Source organism: Megalobrama amblycephala, linkage group LG9, assembly GCF_018812025.1.
Source record: "Megalobrama amblycephala isolate DHTTF-2021 linkage group LG9, ASM1881202v1, whole genome shotgun sequence".
Classification (NCBI taxonomy): Eukaryota; Metazoa; Chordata; class Actinopteri; order Cypriniformes; family Xenocyprididae; genus Megalobrama; species Megalobrama amblycephala.
The window spans coordinates 17988664-18007826 of record NC_063052.1 but is presented as its reverse complement, the minus strand read 5'-3'; the positions used below and the strand labels follow the sequence as shown (position 1 = coordinate 18007826).

Genomic DNA, 19163 nt, shown 5'->3' with positions numbered 1-19163 from the left:
AATCGAATCAGTGACTCGGAGCGCCAAAGTCACATGATTTCAGCAGTTTAGCCGTTTGATAGGAGATCCGAGTCTCTGATTCGATTCGTAAAGCTCCGAAGCAGGAACGACATGAGGGTGAGTAATAAATTACGTTATTTTCATTTTTGGATGAACTAACCCTTTAAGTAATCGTAAAAAAACTGTAAAAGTATGCTAAAGTGTACTTTTTTTCACAAGTGTTTTTTCCTCTTTGTGTCTGTCTTTCTATTTCTAATAGGCCATAAGACAAAGCCCCGTCAGCCCTGTCTGGGATTGACCAGTCGGCAGGAAGATGATACGATTCAGCAAAAATGCAGATATGGCCCAAGAGAGAGGGAGCGTGTGCTCCTGGAGAGATAAGCACAGTGATAACAGTCTGAGAGTCTGGAAAGCATTTGGTTTCCTTTCCTCCCCCATAGGGATATAAGGGGGATGATGCTATTTTAGAGCGTGATGTTTCCTGATCCCTACAGGTAGCAGAGATCATATCCACTTCACCTCAAAGGGCTGTGATGACTTAATCTGAAATTAGTGCAAATTGATGACATGGGGCTCTGCTTGGGGTCCCTCCATATAAATGTAGACATTTATGCCAAACTAAAAATACAGGGTCCCATAAATCAACTTAAGGCTGGAATACACTACACAACTTTTAGAATCTTTTGATTAATTTGTAAATGTTTAAAGAGAGAAAATGTGTATCATAAACTAAAGGACTGAGCTTTCATGTCATTCCGAACACAAAAGTCACACATAAGCTGTGTCCCAATTCAGAGACTGCATCCTTCGAAGGCTGCATTTAAAGGCCGAAAGCATCATAGCTGCACAATGAAGGCTGTCCCAATTTGATGGCTGCTTCGAATGCGGCCTACAAATGCATCCTTCTTTCCTTGTGCAGCGAAGGATAGAACGAGTGGATCATTTGCAGCCTAGCATATCCCAGAATTTATTGTACGCCTGTGACGACTGGATTTTTATTTTTATTTTATTTTTTTGAGAGAGAGAAAATGCTGGATTAAATGTAAGTATTGGGTTTCAATTTACTCGTATATCTAACGAATCAAAGGTTTAAAAAAAAAAAGCACTTTAAAGCCATTCAAATGTTGAATGATATTTTACTAAGATGCAATTTTATAGATAGTTTATACTCTTCATTATGTACATAAATGGACTAAGGTGAACATATTTAGCTGCTTGTCAGAGGCAGTTGACACAGTTGCTAGGAAGAGCAACCCTCCATAGGCATAGACGACACTTTGCAGACATTGAAGGCATGGCCTTCGAAAGTTGCAGCCTCTGAATATGGGCGCAGCTACAAATGTGTCTTGTTACTAGGAGACGTGTGACAACAATATGTGTTCTAAAATCATCTCAAAATTACAAACATGTTTGAACAAACATATTTGAGTCTGTGTCCATCATACACTATGCAATTTTCTGTGAAATCTGTCACCTCTGACTGGCCCAAATCTGCAGACTACCTCTGACTTTTGGCAACTAGCTTTGACACCTCCAGATTGTAAATCGAGAGAAAATCTGGGCAAAAGTTGTGTAGTTTATATTCCAACCTTTAGAGGAATTTGATAAGAAATATTCATATTGAAATCTCTTTTGATTGCAGATTTTGGTGTCTTGACAAATCCAAGCACAATTTGAGACATTTTTGAGATCTCCTCTAGGGTAGATGCATGTGATCATTGTTTTCTAGAAAAATAAAAGCAGTAGTGAAACTGAAATGAAAACTGAGGTACTTCATAAATGTTTTTGGTCTTATTATGAATAATTCATCAGTGCACATATTTTTAAAGATAAAAGCTTTTCAATCATATTTCATGATTCACTTTTTAGCATTTGAATTTAGATTAGAGTTGGAGTATTTTAATATATTATTAATAATGTATTCATTTTAAATACCTAAGTCAGAGGTGTCCAATCCTGCTCCTGGAGTTCCATTGTACTGCAAAGTTTGCAATTAAACACACCAGAACCAGCTAATCAAGGTCTCATTAGGCATACTAGAAACTTCCAGGCAGGTGTGTTGAGGCAAGTTTGCGCTAAACTCCACAGGAATATTGCCCTCCAGGGTGAGATGGTCCTCAATGCAGAACAAGAGATCCAGGGGGCGAGGTTGGTTCCAGATCCAACTCCCCCCACTTTACTTATCCCTAAACCTATCCGTTTCCGTCCCCTGGATCTAAACCTACCCATCTCCATCCCCTGGATCTGGATCCAACTCCTCCCACTTTACATATCCCTAAACCTACTCATCTCTGCCCTCTGGATCTAATCTCCACCCCCTGGATCTGGATCCAACTCCTCCCACTTTACATATCCCTAAACCTACCCCGTCTCCACCCCCTGGATCTAAACCTACCCATCTCCACCCCCTGGATCTGGATCCAACTCCTCCCACTTTACATATCCCTAAACCTACTCGTCTCTGCCCTCTGGATCTAATCTCCACCCCCTAGATCTGGATCCAACTCCTCCCACTTTACACATCCCTAAACCTACCTGTCTCCACCCCCTGGATCTAAACCTACCCATCTCCACCCCCTGGATCTGGATCCAACTATTCCCACTTTACATATCCCTAAACCTACCCGTCTCCGCCCCCTGGATCTTGTGTTCTGCAGTGAGGGGCTACTATCCAGGACCTAGATTGGACACCTCTGAGTCTTCCTGCAGCACTATTGGAAGTTTGCTGATGCCCCGTAGTGGGCCCCGGTCCCATGGTTGAGAATCACTGCTGTAGGGTGTTGTGAGTGATTGAAAGGGCATTTTTCATACACTTGCTAAGCTTTTGCTAGTTGGTTGCTATATGGTTACTTAGCTCACCCTCATGTATCTATGACATTCTGGTCTCTAGATGTCCCAGGTGCCCCTTTCAGTGCAAGTTGAGTTATGCACAGAACTTTAATTCTTACGCTTAGAGGTTTGTTAAGATCACAAACATAAAACATGTGTGATAGTAACAGTGACGCTTGCCTTGTCTTACTAAACAACAGTAAAAACATGTGAGAACCAAACAAACAGTTTGCGTAGTTTGTTTACCTTCCACGTGCGACCTGTGTACTCACTTACAGTACGTATAGAGTCTCCTTTTAAAGCCTCACCCTCAGAATGGAGCCGCAGAAAGAGAGAGAGGTTTGTGCAGATCTGACTGTGTGGGAATACTTCATGAAAAAGACAGAGTCTACACAGCACTCCACTCTCCTTGAGTCATTTCTTTCTCTTTCTGCCTGTCTCTCTCTCCGCTGAATCCTCTTTCCCCTTATCAGGCCAGCACAGGCCTCCATCGGCCTCTCCCCACTCTGACAGGAGCAACAACAATGGGCCTGCGATACCAGTCCGCTTCACAGGGTAAACCTGCCACGGGCACAGATTACCCGTGACACACACACTCACTCTCTCTCTTATACACTCCAAAACACAACACCACCTTCTCCAAGGCCTCAAAATACAAAATGGACACAAAAACCTTTAAAATGATTTAACTTCTCTCCCTTGCTCTCTTTTCAACTTGGTCTCTATGTCTATAGTCTTACTGTAATTACCCACGATTCACTAAGACTGTATGTATGCCTTTAAAAATTTGGTGGACAAAGCAAAATCACAACAGTACCAATTAATGTTAAGTCACGTGATAATGATGGTATTTATGAGATGAGTGTACCAGAACAAACACCACAACAATGTCATAATTATCAAAACTATGGGTGTCAATTAAAGAATCACGATGGAAGCAAACTGGTTTAAGTCACAATAACACATTTATTGTGAAGGTTGATTGTATCATTTGTATATGAAGTTAAAGTGAAGTTACACTTCACTTTCCACTTCGTTAGCCCTTTTGCTAAAAGTATAAACACACAACTGCATCTCTCTGTACACCTAACGTGTTTTATTTTATTTTCATTTTGTTTCAAGCATAAAAAAGGCATCAAAAAAAGCTTCTTAGAACAAGTAAAACCCAACTGTGCTTCGAATTACACATTGCTCTGAATTATGAACTAATTAGAAAGAACTCTCCTAAGAAAATCAGGTTATCATGTCCATATTTTTGCAAATAAGCAAAACAAAAAAACCCACCTTGTCACTTCCTCCTGTGGCCACCTCAATCTTCCCAGGGAAAGGACCCCACGTGGTGCCCAGTAGAAGTGCCTGACAAGAAAATATCCTTCTCTCCCCTCCTTCACCAACCATTTTCAGCTCCCCTGTAGAAGAAAAAACAAAAACTAGTTCAGCCTGATTCTAACTTGTTGTTGATGTTACACTAAAAATATCTCTTCCAAGTACACCACTGTTCAAAAGTTTGGGGAAGTGAGATTTTTAATATATTTGAACAAAGTCCCTTATGCTCACCAAGGCTGCCAAATTTGTAAAAAAGTAAAAACAATAATATTGTTAAATATTATTATAATTTAAAATTACTGCTTTCTATTTGAATATATTTGAATATGTATTTCATTCCTTTGATAGCAAAGCTGAATTTCAGCATCATTATGCCAGTCTTCAGTGTCACATGATCCTTCAGAAATTAAGAAAGACATTTATACAGCTTTGGAGCAACTTGTAAATGATAACATAATTTTCATTTTGGGGTGAACTATTCCTTTAAGTGCATCTTTAATGAATAAAAGTATTTATTTCTATAAAAAAAATCTTACTGACCCCAAACTTTTGCACGGTATGTGTACAGGGCAGCAGGTAGTAGTTATATAATATGATGTAATGTATTGTATTGTATATTATGTGCATTTCAACTACAGGGAAAACCCATCTGGGGAAACCTGTAGTTTAGATTCTTGCTCAAGGGCACAATGCTGAAAGTTCATCAGGTTCAAACCTACATTTTTTTACAGTTACCAGCCCAGATCATTAACCAAAACATCACACAACTCCATGAGCAGACTAAGCCTCAGTGTGAGCACACAGGAGCTCAATTAGAAATCATACACCCATCCATCGGACCCTCTCCTGGGTGACCCTGCCTGTCTCTTTGATTAGGCTTTCGCTCACTGCTTTGACAGGGCTTCAGATAAGGTGGATTAAGCCTCTTTCTGCTGAAAGTTTTGATGTGAACAGTGCAGAAGCGTGTTAAATTATCCAGTTTCAGGAGGAGATGCGAAATGCAAAAGGCAGATGGATTGATAAATAAAGAGAATCTTGAGGCAGTGCTTTCAGGAGATCAGGGTTAAGCCTTTACACCCATCCCCTCTCTGGATTAATAGATGTATTTAACTACAGAAGGGCACAAGTGGGGGGCATGACTCAAAAATGCTTAATATACATATATTTTTTTATGAATTATACATAACAATACTTTACATATGATGACCTATGTTTGTACTCCAGAACAATTTAAGGGGAAAACATGTCAAATACGTCTTATAACTGACTGGAACTAAATTTATGCATAAGTGAGAATTTTTTTTAATGAAATAAAAAATAAATTAATTTAATTAAAATTTAAATAATAAAGGGTCAGTTCACCCAAAAATGAAAATTCTGTCATTAATTACTTACCCTTATGTCGTTTCTTACCCGTAAGTCCTTCGTTCATATTCGGAACACAAATTAAGATATTTTTGATAAAATCCAATGACTCAGTGAGGCCTCCATTGACAGCAAGATAATTAACACTTTCAGATGCCCAGAAAGGTACTAAAGACATATGTAAAACAGTTAATGTGACTACAGTGGTTCAACCTTAATGTTATGAAGTGACAAGAATACTTTTCGTTCGCCAAAAAACAAAATATTGACTTTATTCAAAACAATATCTAGTGATGGGCGATTTCAAAACACTGCTTCATGAAGCTTCGAAACTTTCCGAATCTTTTGTTTCGAATCAGTGTTTCAGAAGTGTGTATCAAACTGCCAAAGTCATTGAAATTTCGAAATCACATGACTGTGGCAGTTTGATACACACTTCCGAACCACTGATTCGAAACAATAGATTCTTAAGGCTTCGAAGCTTCATGCAGCAGTGTTTTGAAATCGCTCATCACTAGATATTGTTGAATAAAATTGTTATTTTGTTTTTTTGGCAAACAAAAAGTATTTTTGTCCCGTCATAACATTAAGGTTGAACCACTGTAGTCACATGAACTGCATTAAATATGTCTTTAGTAGCTTTCTGGGCACTGAAAGTGTTAATTATCTTGCTGTCAATGCAGGCCTCACTGAGCCATCGGATTTTATCAAAAATATCTTAATTTGTGTTCTGAAGATAAACGAAGGTGTGAAACAACATGAGGGTGAGTAATTCATGACAGAATTTTCTTTTTTTTCAACCATTTAAATAATGAAAAAATAATAAAAAAATAATTAAATAATAAAAGAGCTGCAATGAAAATGAAGATTTTCAGCAAATAACAACAAAATTTTATAGTCTACTTTTATAGTAATTTTCCCCCATTCACTTTTACTGTATGGAGAAGAGCATAATGAACATTCTGCAGAACATCTTCTTGTGTGTTCTTTATGGAAGAAAGAAAGCCAAATGAGTTTAGAGCAAAATGAGAGTGACTAAATCTAGACTGTAAATTTCAAGTTAACATGAAAACACATTACAGAACTAAGTAGATTTGTAAAGGTTAAAGAAGATATTTTGGATAATATTGGTAGCCAAAATAGTCTCTGTTCCCTTTGACTTCTATTGTACAGACACACACACACACACACACACACACACGTCTGGTTCTGGTTCACTATACACACACACACACACACACACACACACACACACACACACACACACACAATAAAAGTCTGTGGGAACTAAAAATTATTGGCTACCAACAATTTTCAAAATACTTCTTTAGGAAGTCAGATGGTTGGTGGGGTGAAGTATAAGAGATTTTTGACATAACCCAAAAAGGAAAGTTATCTTAGAGGTGGAGCAAGTTACTACATTTTGACAAAAGATTACAATTTTTTTTCTCTCTCTGCAATCATGTTCTCAGATCATTCACAATAACAACAGCAGCATGTATTGAGAAAATAAAAAGGGTCAATTTTGATTTCATGTTAACTTTAAAACTAAGAACAGACTTAAAGGAATCTTTTTCCTGTTAAAGGAAAAAGATTTTTTTCTTTCAAAATATTTTGTACCGTTCCACTTCAATACATCAAATGAACATTAGGACACTCGCAATATAGTCACTCAAAAATGTAGTCACACTCCAAAGCACTTCGGGAACGTCGGAGTACTAAAATAAACAAAAGTCATTATAAAAAAAAAAATGACTGAGGGAATTGATCCACTGTTCTTCTACGTTAGAGCCAAAGTGAACTAATCAAAAGCACTGTCTGCCACAGAGAAACCAGCAAACCGCCCTTTTCTGCACCTCTCTCCTTCCATACTGTCCCTCTCTTCCATCTCTCTCTCTCTCTCAGTGGTCTAATCTGTGAGGGACTTAAAGGGACCTTATCTCCGGGCTCTCCTGCTTCATTTCATGCTTGATTTACTTTAATTTGTCTGATAGGGCAGCAGGATTTGGAGACAGCCCATCTTTGGCTTGGGTGACGAGTGAAAAAAAAAAGCCACTCTGATATTTCTCTGGCACATTGTCGCGGGTTTTTGACTTCTCTCCTCTCTCTCTGCCACGAGTTCCTGGAGAGAGAGACGGGAAAAGGGCAAGAGAGAATGTGCGAGAGAATGAGAAAGATCTCAGTGTGGTGTAGCAGGCTGTTTGAGTGTGCTTCGAGTCAAGCAGCCAGAGAAGAAAAGGATTGTGGGAGTGTAGCATGATTGTGCGATGTAGTCCTTCGCAGGCAGAGATGTCAGAGGCAAAGTGCACTACGTGGATGAGTAGGGTTCAAACATACCGTCTGCCACAATGTTGTCTACACACAATGTTGTACTCGGTTTATTTAAGAATATAACTGTACTCTGTTTAAGATCAATTATGAAAATCAAAATCTAAATTATTGTTGTGTAGATTGTCACGATGAACCGAATGCGACGATATACATAAGAATAGTTTTATAAATGATTTAGGCATAAATTTGCTCTGCTTGTGTTTCATGTACGTGGCTCAATAAGTGTAAAACGTAATTAAGAAGATATAAAAAATAATCAGCACATTTTTCTTTTTTTAATTTATAAAATAGTGTGTAAATTTAATCTCCATAATTTTGTATATGGCTTTTTTGCGATCAATAAATTGCACTGGGTACTGTATGTATAATCTATATTATTTGGCCAACAGATAAATGGATACATTTAAATATAACTGTAAATTTAACAATTAGGATGAAAATTATGTACATTTTATGTGCATTTGGGAGCTCGCTAATATGTGCATTAATATCAGTCAAACATCCACTCATTCATCACATTAAACCCCATTCAAAGGTGTCTATCTGACTACCTTCCCCGTCGAGGCCCTTAAAAGGGAAGCACAGTTTCGACTTCCTCTTGCGTGTGTTTCGGGCTAAAGCGATTTACTCTCCGGGCTCTTTTTTTCAGCTGAAATAAAACTGACGAATATATTCATCTCCCAGCGGTGAAGGGCAGAGGGCTTCACACTGACAGCCTCCGTATTTGAAACTCGCAAAATCCACCTCCTCCCCTCCCAAAAACCAGCTCCAAACCAGAGAGCATTGAAATTCCCCTCGCAGCGCTGCGCGGGATTTGCTAAACGGCGGGGTGTGTGTGCGCACAGCTGATAAACGGAGTGATGATCCAGCAACACGTCTTTATCCTCGCGCTCCGCTTTAATTAACGCCGGCTTGTTTGTTGAAAAGATGATTAATATGCCAGTGAAAATGGCCTAATTGAATACCGCAACAACCCACACAATCAGGGAGGAACACGCTGTTTTGTTTTGTGTAGATTAGCCCTTTTATCAATGTCATTATTTATATTATTATTATTATTACGTGGTATTTTAATTCAACTGACAGCCCCATCCCCCCACACCCCTCCTCCAGGCATAAGGAGGGACAGGCGTATCGTACAGACAATGAATGAGCCACATTGTGTCCGTTTGAGGAGGGGTCAAGAGGAGCCACAAACTTTTGTCAGACAGTCAAAGATCTCCCGGCTCAGGATGATTTTTGAAGTGAATGCTGTCCTAATGCTATTCTATACAGAAAGGTCACATGCATGTTTAGTTATTTCTATTCCTATTTAAGACTACCTCAGAAAATAATTTTGACTCCCCTCTGTTGGACAAAAACAAGCAATTTTTGTTTATTGGGAAGGGAGGGTTTAAATCAGAATGTAACAGATGGCAAATCTTTTCTTCCATATTGTGGCATACAATTAATAAAAAAGAAAAATAATCAGAGTGGTTCTGTCTACCGGTTAGATGGAGGCAGATCTGAATGCGAGCTTGCAGTCGGCTGTAAGAAAGTGAAATTTCTCGGAATTTAACCCTTCCAAGTTAGTGCACATGCATTAGGAGTAGCGAACACACACACACACATACACTGCAAACTGTAGACACACACACCTGGAGCTGCTGTGGTGCCCAGGGAGCGATTGGGGGTTAAGTGCCTCGCTCAAGGGCACCTCAGTCATTTCCTGTCGGTATTGGGAATCGAACTCGCAACCTTCAGGTTACCAGTCTGACTCTCCAAAACAATAGGCCACGACTGCCCCCTGAAAGAGGCGGGGTTTAAGGTTGAGTTATGACATTTGGTAATACTTTAGTCTTTGTTATACATGTTACATCTATAGTAATGACAGTAAACTGTGCATAATTACAAGCAACTAACCCTAAACCAAAGTCTGTCACTGTAAGATTATTACATGTTGTTAATTAATAATACTCAGTACTTACATTGAGTAGTATTATAATTACACTGTAACAAAGATAACAAAGGATTAGTTCACTTCAGAATTAAAATTTCCTGATAATTTACTCTTCTCCATGTCATCCAAGATGTTTATGTCTTTCTTTCTTCAGTCAAAATGAATTTAAGGTTTTTGAGGAAAACATTCCAGGATTTTTCTCCATATAGTGGACTAGTGGACCAACAGGTTGAAGGTCCAAATTGTAGTTTAAATGCAGCTTCAAAGGGCTCTACACGATCCCAGCCGAGGAATAAGGGTTTTATCTAGCGAAACAATCAGTCATTTTCTAAAAAAAAAATTAAAAATTATATACTTTTTAACCATAAATGCTCATCTTGAACTAGCTCTGCGACGCGCCATGCATTATGTAATCACATTGAAAACGTCACGCGTAATGTAAGCGGAAGTACTGTGCAAAGAATAAGTCAAACGGCCTTTACAAAAAAAAAAGGTAAAACAACGATGTCGGACGATTTTGAAGATGGAGGAGAAAATAAGAGATGTTTTCGCCCTTTCCGACATGATTACGTAATATGTGCCGCATTGCAGAGCTAGTGCGAGCATTTGTGGTTAAAAAGTTTTTTTTTTTTTTTTTAGAAAATGACTGCTAGATAAAACCCTTATTTCTTGTCTGGGATCATGTAGAACCGTTTGAAGCTGCATTGAAATTGCAATTTGGACCTTCAACCCATTGGTAGCCGTTAAATTCCACTATATGGAGAAAAATCCTGGAATGTTTTCCTCAAAAACCATCATTTCTTTTCAGCTGAAGAAAGAAAGACATAAACATCTTGGATGACATGGAGGTGAGTAAATTAACAGGAAATGTTTAATTCTGAAGTGAACTAATCCTTTAAAATACAGTGCAACCTGACATTTTTCATTAAAAATAAGAGCATAAAAAACTACTTAAATGAAAAGATCCATTTATATATATATATAAAAAAATGACTTTCCATTTCAAACCTACTTTAAAATCAGAAATATGTGCGTTGTATCTTTTATTGGTTTTTTTTATTATAAGTTGGTGATCAACAGTTTACCATAGATGCTGTCCATGAGTTTAAGCTTGTACTGAACTCAGAAAATTCCTTTAAAAGAGTTGAGAATATCTGCTTAAACAATCTGAAATCAAGGAGGCCATATAAGATAATGAATACCCTCAGTTTGATTCAGTTCATGTCCCATGATGCTCTGTCTAAATGTCAGAAGTCTGAAATCCGTACATGTATCTCTCTCTCTCTCTCTCTCTCTCTCTCTCTCTCTCTTCCAGTTGGCTGTGAGCTCAGTGGTCAGCTGCTCTCAGTTCTGGTTTACATGTTCTCTGCCGTGTTCCTGCTCCCTGTGTGAAAAGGCTTTAGGGGGCTCAATCAGTGGGACTTTGATGTCGACTGCAGCTGTAATGATTTCATATTGTTCCAGGGATTTCTCTAATCCACTACACTTTCATTAAAATCCCTCACTCCATCCTGCCTTCTTCTGAGAGGAGTCGGACAGAATCGGGCTCCTTTCGTTCATCTCTCACTCTTTTTTTGACAATCATTCCTTCTTCCACTGCAATATTCATTGGGAAGTTAGAACTGTAGATGCTAATTCAATTTAAGATGTTGGAAGTCATTACATGCAATGCTTTAATTTGTAAATTATGAGGTCCAAGTACAAGGTCTAGTGATGGATCCAGCTGGCAGGGTCATGAAACAAAAGAAAAAAAGAGTGGTCCGACACACTAAAAACTTCATCACTCCCATCAACAAAACTATAAAATAGTAGTTGCAATTCAGCTTCAGACAGACAGGTCTAGTTGTGCTTGTGGAAATCCAAATTGCTGTATTAACTACATCCACATCCTCTAAATGGATCTAACATATTCCTATTCATGAAACGCTCTGTTTTCTCTAGTGTGCAAGTACTCTTTGTTTTGTTGTGTCATGACACTTGCTTTCAGTACAGATTGAGTGTGATGTGCATTGAAAAAGTGTTACTACAGTAATGGTTTCCTATTAAGATGCATTGGGGTAAATGAATATGCAAATAGGTTTATTGTGCTACTGTAGCAAAGAAGATTCTCTCCTCTATGAATAAAAAATAGTGAAACACAAGAAACAGTGTGTGCCGCCTCTTTTCTATGATTAACCAAACACTGTATTGTTACTTTTTGTTTTACATTTTTATGGTGATATCACTTGACAACATTATAATATATATATTTCTCATCAAACATACACAACTATTCAAAAGTTTGGGGTAAGTACATTTTTTTTTTTAAAGAAATTAATACTTTTATTCAGCAAGGATGCATTAAATTAATCAAAAGTCAATTATAAAGGCATTATAAAAACATATATAATGTTAAATAAGATTTTCACTTCAAATAAATGATGAAGAAAAAAATGATAATAAGAAGAAATGTAAATGTTTCTTGAGCAGCAAATCAGCATATTACAATGATTTCTGAAGTATCGTGTGACACTGAAGACTGAATTGATGACTGCATGCTAACAATTCAGCTTTGCCATCAGAGAAATAAATTACATTATATAAGTAATAATAATAATATTTCACAACATTTCTGGTTGTACTGTACAATTGTTTTAGAAGCTTATGAGGTGATCCAAAACCAAAAAAGGTGCAAGAAATGACACAAATGTGACCCTGGACCACAAAACCAGTCATAAGGGTCAATTTTTTTTTTAAATTGAGATTTAAACACCATCTGAAAGCTGAATAAATAAGCTTCCCATTGACGTATGGTCTGTTAGGATAGGACAATATTTGGCCAAGATACAACTATTTAAAAAATTGGAATATGAGGGTGCAAAAAACTCTAAATATTGAGAAAATCTCCTTTAAAGTTGTCCAAATGAAGTCCTTAGCAACTTACAAAAATAAATTTTTGATATATTTACGGTAGGAAATTTGCAAAATGTCTTCATGGGACATGATCTTACTTAATATCCTAATGATTTTTGGCATAAAAGAAAAATCGCTAATTTTGACCCATACAATGTAGGCTATTGCTACAAATATACCCGTGTGACTTGTGACTGGTTTTGTGATCCAGGGTCACAAATTAAGCATCACTTCTAGATATGCTCTGTCTATTGGCTTGGCATACCAAGGCTCAAACTGTTCAGAGGAGACAAAAACACTCTTTCCTGATCAGATAAGAAAACACTCATTATTGTTAGAATGAGTCTGTAACCTAACTAATCATGTTTATTCAGAGGACTGGAGGGAGAGAAAGAGAATCCAGAGATAGAGACCGCAACAAAGAGCGTGAATATCAGTATGCGGTGATATCTCACCATCAAGAACTGATTACAAAGACCCGTGATCAGATATAAAGATAGGAGAGAAGTCAGCTCAGTTTGGCTCTGGCACTAGTGACTGTATTGTGTAAATCTAGTGTGAACACGCAAGATAAAGCACCTCCCAAAATGGCATTATTACATTATCAGATTTCATGCTTTTAAAGAGAACAAGGCTTATTACATTACATCATTTGGCTGCACCTTTCAGACTCATTGTATCTGTATCTGTCCTACGCTGTTGTTTCTGTACAATTGTGGCATATAATTTTTTTAATGTTTCACTATGCATTCTCTTCCACAAAAAAAGAAAGCTGTTTACAGTGTTTACCACACAATATAAGCAGTGCACAAGTATTCTATTTTGAATGTATTTTGAGCTGCCTATCTAGCATTTATGAGCTTAGATGCTTCTGATTTTGGTACTTTGTGAGCTGACTCAGTATGGGAAAATGTTTAAATGTCAATGAATACGATTTATAATCTGTATAAACCTACTTATAAACCTATTTATTCTGTTTTGTTTATATTCTGAGGTCCTTGCTCACCATTGTGAAAAAGAAATGCACTTATTTTTTGTGTGCTGACAGCCTAATAAAGCACATGTAAAGTATTTGATTTAAATTGTAACTGTAGTGTATTATTCAATATTACATTTAAAGTTAATATGCTTTAAAAGAACTAAATTGCATCTATATTATTACAAATGTGTAATTACAAATACGTGATGCGATCTGGGAAAACCCGTCGGATGTTGCGATGGAACGTTTTCAGTAAAGTCAAAAAATAGTTTGAATGTCATTTTTATGTCAAAATTGGGTTTTCATTAAATTATCATTTTATAACATCTTGTCTATCATCTCTGAAAATATCTTGGCAAAATTCGCGATAGCGATTTATAGTGGTAAGGCTGTCTTTCTCTAACTTTACTGTTTAAGAACACACCCAGCGGAGGTTAAAAAAAAAAGGGCCACAGCTTTCCCTCTCTTAACCCTTAAATGCATGACTGTTTCGCCAATCATTCTTACATATTCGGGTCTTTATCGACCCGGATCTATATCTAACACGGAAGGATCTCTACCTGTCGCGATAATATAAAACTCCTCTGATATTAGAGTAACAATTACAGAAGAATAAAATAAAGCATATTTTGTTACCTTTTGGAGCTTGAAAGGGCTCCGTTTGAGCAGATGTTTTATGCCATCACCGCTGTCCTCGTCAGAGCTCATTTCCCAGTAAACTCAGCAAATAATAGGCTAGCTTTATGTTTGAGGTCACGAATATGAGCCCATTCGCGATCTCAAACGTATTCTCAAATCTGTATAATTTTCAACATCTTTAAAATCAATATTTCGATCGCTAACAGCTTCACCAGATCCATCCAATAATAGTTACAGTCATATTTGATTGCGTTCAGTACTTGCTCTGCAGTAAATCACTGAGCCATTTCATGTTTTTCTTATTATTTTGTTTTCTGTCTGAATGAGTCGTCACTTCAGCATTGTGTATCAGACATTGCCACCTTGTGGAATAAAGGTGAATTGCAATTATTCCGTCATCTAAGATTCAATTATTGTTGTGAAGAAAAAATATACCTACACTCATACACACCTCGGGTCATTAGCGACCCTATACAATTTTTACAAAAAATGAATACAAAAATAGGCATTCTTTTATAATTTTATGATTTTTTTCTTGTTATATTCTTTATAATGAATTGATTGAGGAATACCAAGAAGGTTGATGTCTAACTTTAAAAAATGAACGAGGAGGAGGGTAGTGAATGATGTCACTAAAGACCCGAGGTATGCATTTAAGGGTTAACACTACAACGACAGTTCACCTATCAAAATAAACCACATAACATGTAGAATGAAGATGTATTAATGCAAATTTCCTGCCAGTCCTGTATAAACTACGGCACGCAAAGAATTTTTAATTTTTTTTTCGAATACAACGTTATCGTGAGAAGGCGGAGCACAAGAGAACAACAGAGCTATAATGAACAAACATGTTCGAATTATGTGTTTATTAGTGGTTGAATTCAAATCAAATGCTGCCAAACTGCCCGTACTACTTCTAAATAGGATGACTACTTCATAAAATGTATGAAAATATGGAAATATATGGTTCAGATCACTCAAATAAATGGAGGTGCCCTTAAATGGTCAGATATGGAGCTTGGATGTCATCTAGTGAACTGCGCCCAAATAAAATCTTACTGAAAGCTCATTTTTGAAATATTTCAACCTAAAATTTGGAATGTTGACATTTTTGGCTTTTATTTTCTTGCAGTTTAAGAGTAAAACATACTTTGTAATATATTATTATAAAATATAAACAATTATATTTTTACAGTTTCATAAAATTAAACTTCTATAACTTTTTTTTTATTTCACTTTCATAATTTATTTCACTTCTGCAATAATCTGACTAGTGTCTTATTTAAAACAAGACCAGCCTTATGTCTATATTCCAAAGCATTCTTGAATTACAACCAATTATGTTTGGATAGTGCATTTTCATGTCTATGCAAAAAAAGGGGGTGACAGTTATTTAAACCTGTTTTTCTCAGAATTACGTTCCTGAAAATCAGAACGATCTGCCGAATTCAGATAACCATAACTTTTGCTACAGACAATCTATGAAAGAAGTAATCCAGCTTCGAATCAAATCCAGCTTTCATATGGTATTGAAATCTGTGATATGTAAAATTTTACCATGTCGCCTCTGGCTTGCTTAGTTGGGGACACTTGACATTTGACTTGACATTTGATATTCAACAGTATTCTTGACATTTATTCAACAGTGCTTTGATCTGCCTGCATTGACACTATTCTTGAAGAGCTGCTGTGCAGCAAAAATTATGTACCAGTTATCAATGTAAAGCTGCTTTGACACAATCTGCATTGTAAAAAGCGCTATATAAATAAAGGTGACTTGACTTGACTTGATGAGTTTTTGCAGATCACATCACATATATTTAAATACATAACATGCAAGATACAAAAGAAATACATTAAAGGTATATTTTAGCTTACCATAAATGCTTGTCAGTACATTTAGCAGTACACTTTAACCATTTTTCAATGACAACAGAAGTAATTTTTTAATTAAATATGAAGATAAACTGAAGTCCTACTGAAGTGTGTTGAAAAAGCACTGTAAAGTTCAATGAATTGCACTTAATATACATTTAAACTATAATACATTTTCATTTAATTGTAAATTAAGTGTCCGAAAACATTACCTTTAGTATGCACTTAAGTATATGTGACCCTGGACCACAAAATCAGTCATGAGGGTCAATTTTTTTTTAATTGAATGCTGAATAATTTGTTAGGATAGGACAATATTTGGCCGAGATACAACTATTTGAAAATCTGGAATCTGAGGGCGCAAAAAAATCAAAATATTGAGAAAATCGCCTTTAAAGTTGTCCAAATGAAGTCCTTAGCAATGCATATCCACTCACAAAAAGACATTTTTGGTACAGAGCCAAATTTACAAAATATCTTCATGGAACATGATCTTTACTTAATATCCTAATGATTTTTGGCATAAAAGAAAAATCGAAAATTTTGACCCAGTGTATTGTTGGCTATAGCTACAAATATACCCATGTGACTTATGACTGGTTTTGTGGTCCAGAGTCACATATTCTTTTAAAGTATATTATTTCCATACGCACTCTTTTGTAAGTATCCTAAAGTATACTTCTTTTTCACAAGGGTATGTTGCATTGTATAAATGTAAGATGTGGTAAGACGGTTGAGATGTGATTGAACAGCTGTCTTACTTGGACCGTCCCATTCCTCTGCTGTCAGTGGGCTGGGCTGGACCCTCTCCTCTTGTCCATCACTGTCTTGTTGTTCCACCTTTAAACTTGCACACAATTCACCTGTAAAAAGACATCAAAGCTTAGCTGTATATGTGAACAAGCGGCTAAAACGTAGCACAATCAGGAAACCCGACAGCGACGGCCGATCAGGCTCTCGCACCGGCAGCAGCTGTTCATTTTCTTTCATTTAAAACCCTTATTCCTTGTAATTCCAATGTGCAGTTTCTCATTTTGGATTCTTTCAAGTGTCTACTGTGGGATTTTATGCTCATTTCTTTAGAGAGAATGGAAAAGAGACAGAGAGCAAGTCCCTGGACCCACCTTGATCACAGACTCGCTGCCTGTGTTAAGCCCTGTGACGAAACTTATTGGAAATGTTTAATTACAGTGTTGGGAAAGAAATTAAGCTACAAGATGATTCCTTAATTAAGCTGTGATTAAGGATTTTCTGCCTTTGGCTCTGACACCACGGGCAAAGTACTATTTAACACCGTCACAGGCAAGAGAAGTTAACTCCAAGAACAGGCCTATTTACCTCAGATCCTCATACAACTTCTCACACACACACACAAACAGAGGGAATCAGTCCGTGTCCTCTGCGGACAGGAAATTCCTTTCTAGCGACAGGAATGGATAAAACCTTATGATCTTAAAACTCAAGCTGAATAAATACAGAGACAGAGCCAAGCATTAAACCTTCTTGAAGGGACAAGAAAATAGCACCTAAAAGCTAGTGTGTGTTCAAACAAGGGGGTTTTAATGTATTTGGGCAAATTAAGAGTAAAAAAAGAGCAATATAATAACAAAACATATGGCAAAATAAGATTCCAATAGGATTTTTTTCCCAATAGGATATATTCTCAACACATCTTAACAGGAAACGTGAACATTTCACAGATCCATATATTTGTTCTGGAGTAATTAATTCATTATAAATATTAAATCATAACTTATCAAGGTGTCATGATCTATTCTGTTATTTCTGACATTTTCATTATACGGTTCACAGATGAAATATTCTATTATATAACTTAACACATCGGTAATGAACCTCGCCCGGAAAACTGACGTTTTTACATATTTATTTATTCATGCTCAAGTAATTAATAAGCATTCCTGCAGTCCTGAGAGCGGCTTGAAAATGACCCCACAGAAGAAATCATACACGGTAAATCATAACTCATTTTCATCAGGTATAGGTGTCATGATCTATACTTTTATTTTTGACATTTCCATTATACGGTTCACAGATTCAAAAAGCAATTATGTGATCAAGTTTTTTTGGGGGGGGGTATCAAGAAAAACAATAAATATTCAAAAATGTTTCTTTGCCATTGCCCTTCAAAACTTAATAGGTCAAAACATATGAGAAAATGAAAAAGAATTGCCCCTCTTCCTTTTCAACAAGAACAAAAGAAAACCGGCACACATCGTTCAACCAATTTTGAACAAAAAAGCGAAAGTGATTGTTCTTTTGAAGATTGCACGCTCGAAGGCAAAACAGGTAGTTTACGCAGTTCACTTTGCCGTCGCAAACTTTTGGACACTGGGGATAGCGAGACAGGCATTTCAAAGAGAAGATTCATCGTTTACAAATAGAAAAGCATAACGTTAGGACGCTGAGTGAATTTCAAATGGCTGGGGGGGCTCTGAATTATCCCGTTGTAACGGTAAGGTGTGGCCGGCAGAAACGCCTGTAATTGAATTTCAGTTCAAAGAGCTGATGCTATTAGCTCGAGTTTGATGGTGGAAGCCTGCAGCAAATACCAGCAACTCTGTTGTTATTTACTATGACCAATAACCCTGTTAGTAACATATACAGTAGGTCTCAAAATGCCATATTTCTTCAATCTTCTCTTTCATATTCAAATTCAATTTCAGCACAAAACCAAACATTGCTTTGAGCTAAAGGGGCTGCGGTGGGAAGGTGCGAAAAGATTGTGTGTTCTAGAAAAGGTCTGATACTTCTAACATTTACAGAGGATTGTGGAATATAATATACATATATATATATACACACACACACACACACACACATTATATATTGAATTACAGTAGCGATGTATTTGTTTACATATTAAAACAAGCCCATATGTGTGATTTAAAATTATCCACAGAATTTTACGAACTGTATGTGTATTGTGGCAGATTTCCAATCAGATACATACTACCAGGGCTGCAC

The 19163-nt window shown here is 36.8% G+C and overlaps 1 protein-coding gene across 2 annotated transcripts in view; it reads right to left on the bottom strand.

Annotated features, from left to right (window-relative positions):
* Positions 1-19163, bottom strand: part of zfpm2b (zinc finger protein, FOG family member 2b) — a 64058-nt gene that overhangs the window by 27827 nt on the left and 17068 nt on the right. For both annotated transcript variants that reach the window (XM_048201953.1, XM_048201954.1), the window contains exons 3-4: positions 16940-17041; positions 4114-4238 (exon numbers count right to left, since the gene is read on the bottom strand). In XM_048201953.1, the coding sequence (XP_048057910.1) occupies positions 4114-4238; positions 16940-17041 (227 nt within the window). The remainder of the gene's footprint in view (positions 1-4113; positions 4239-16939; positions 17042-19163) is intronic.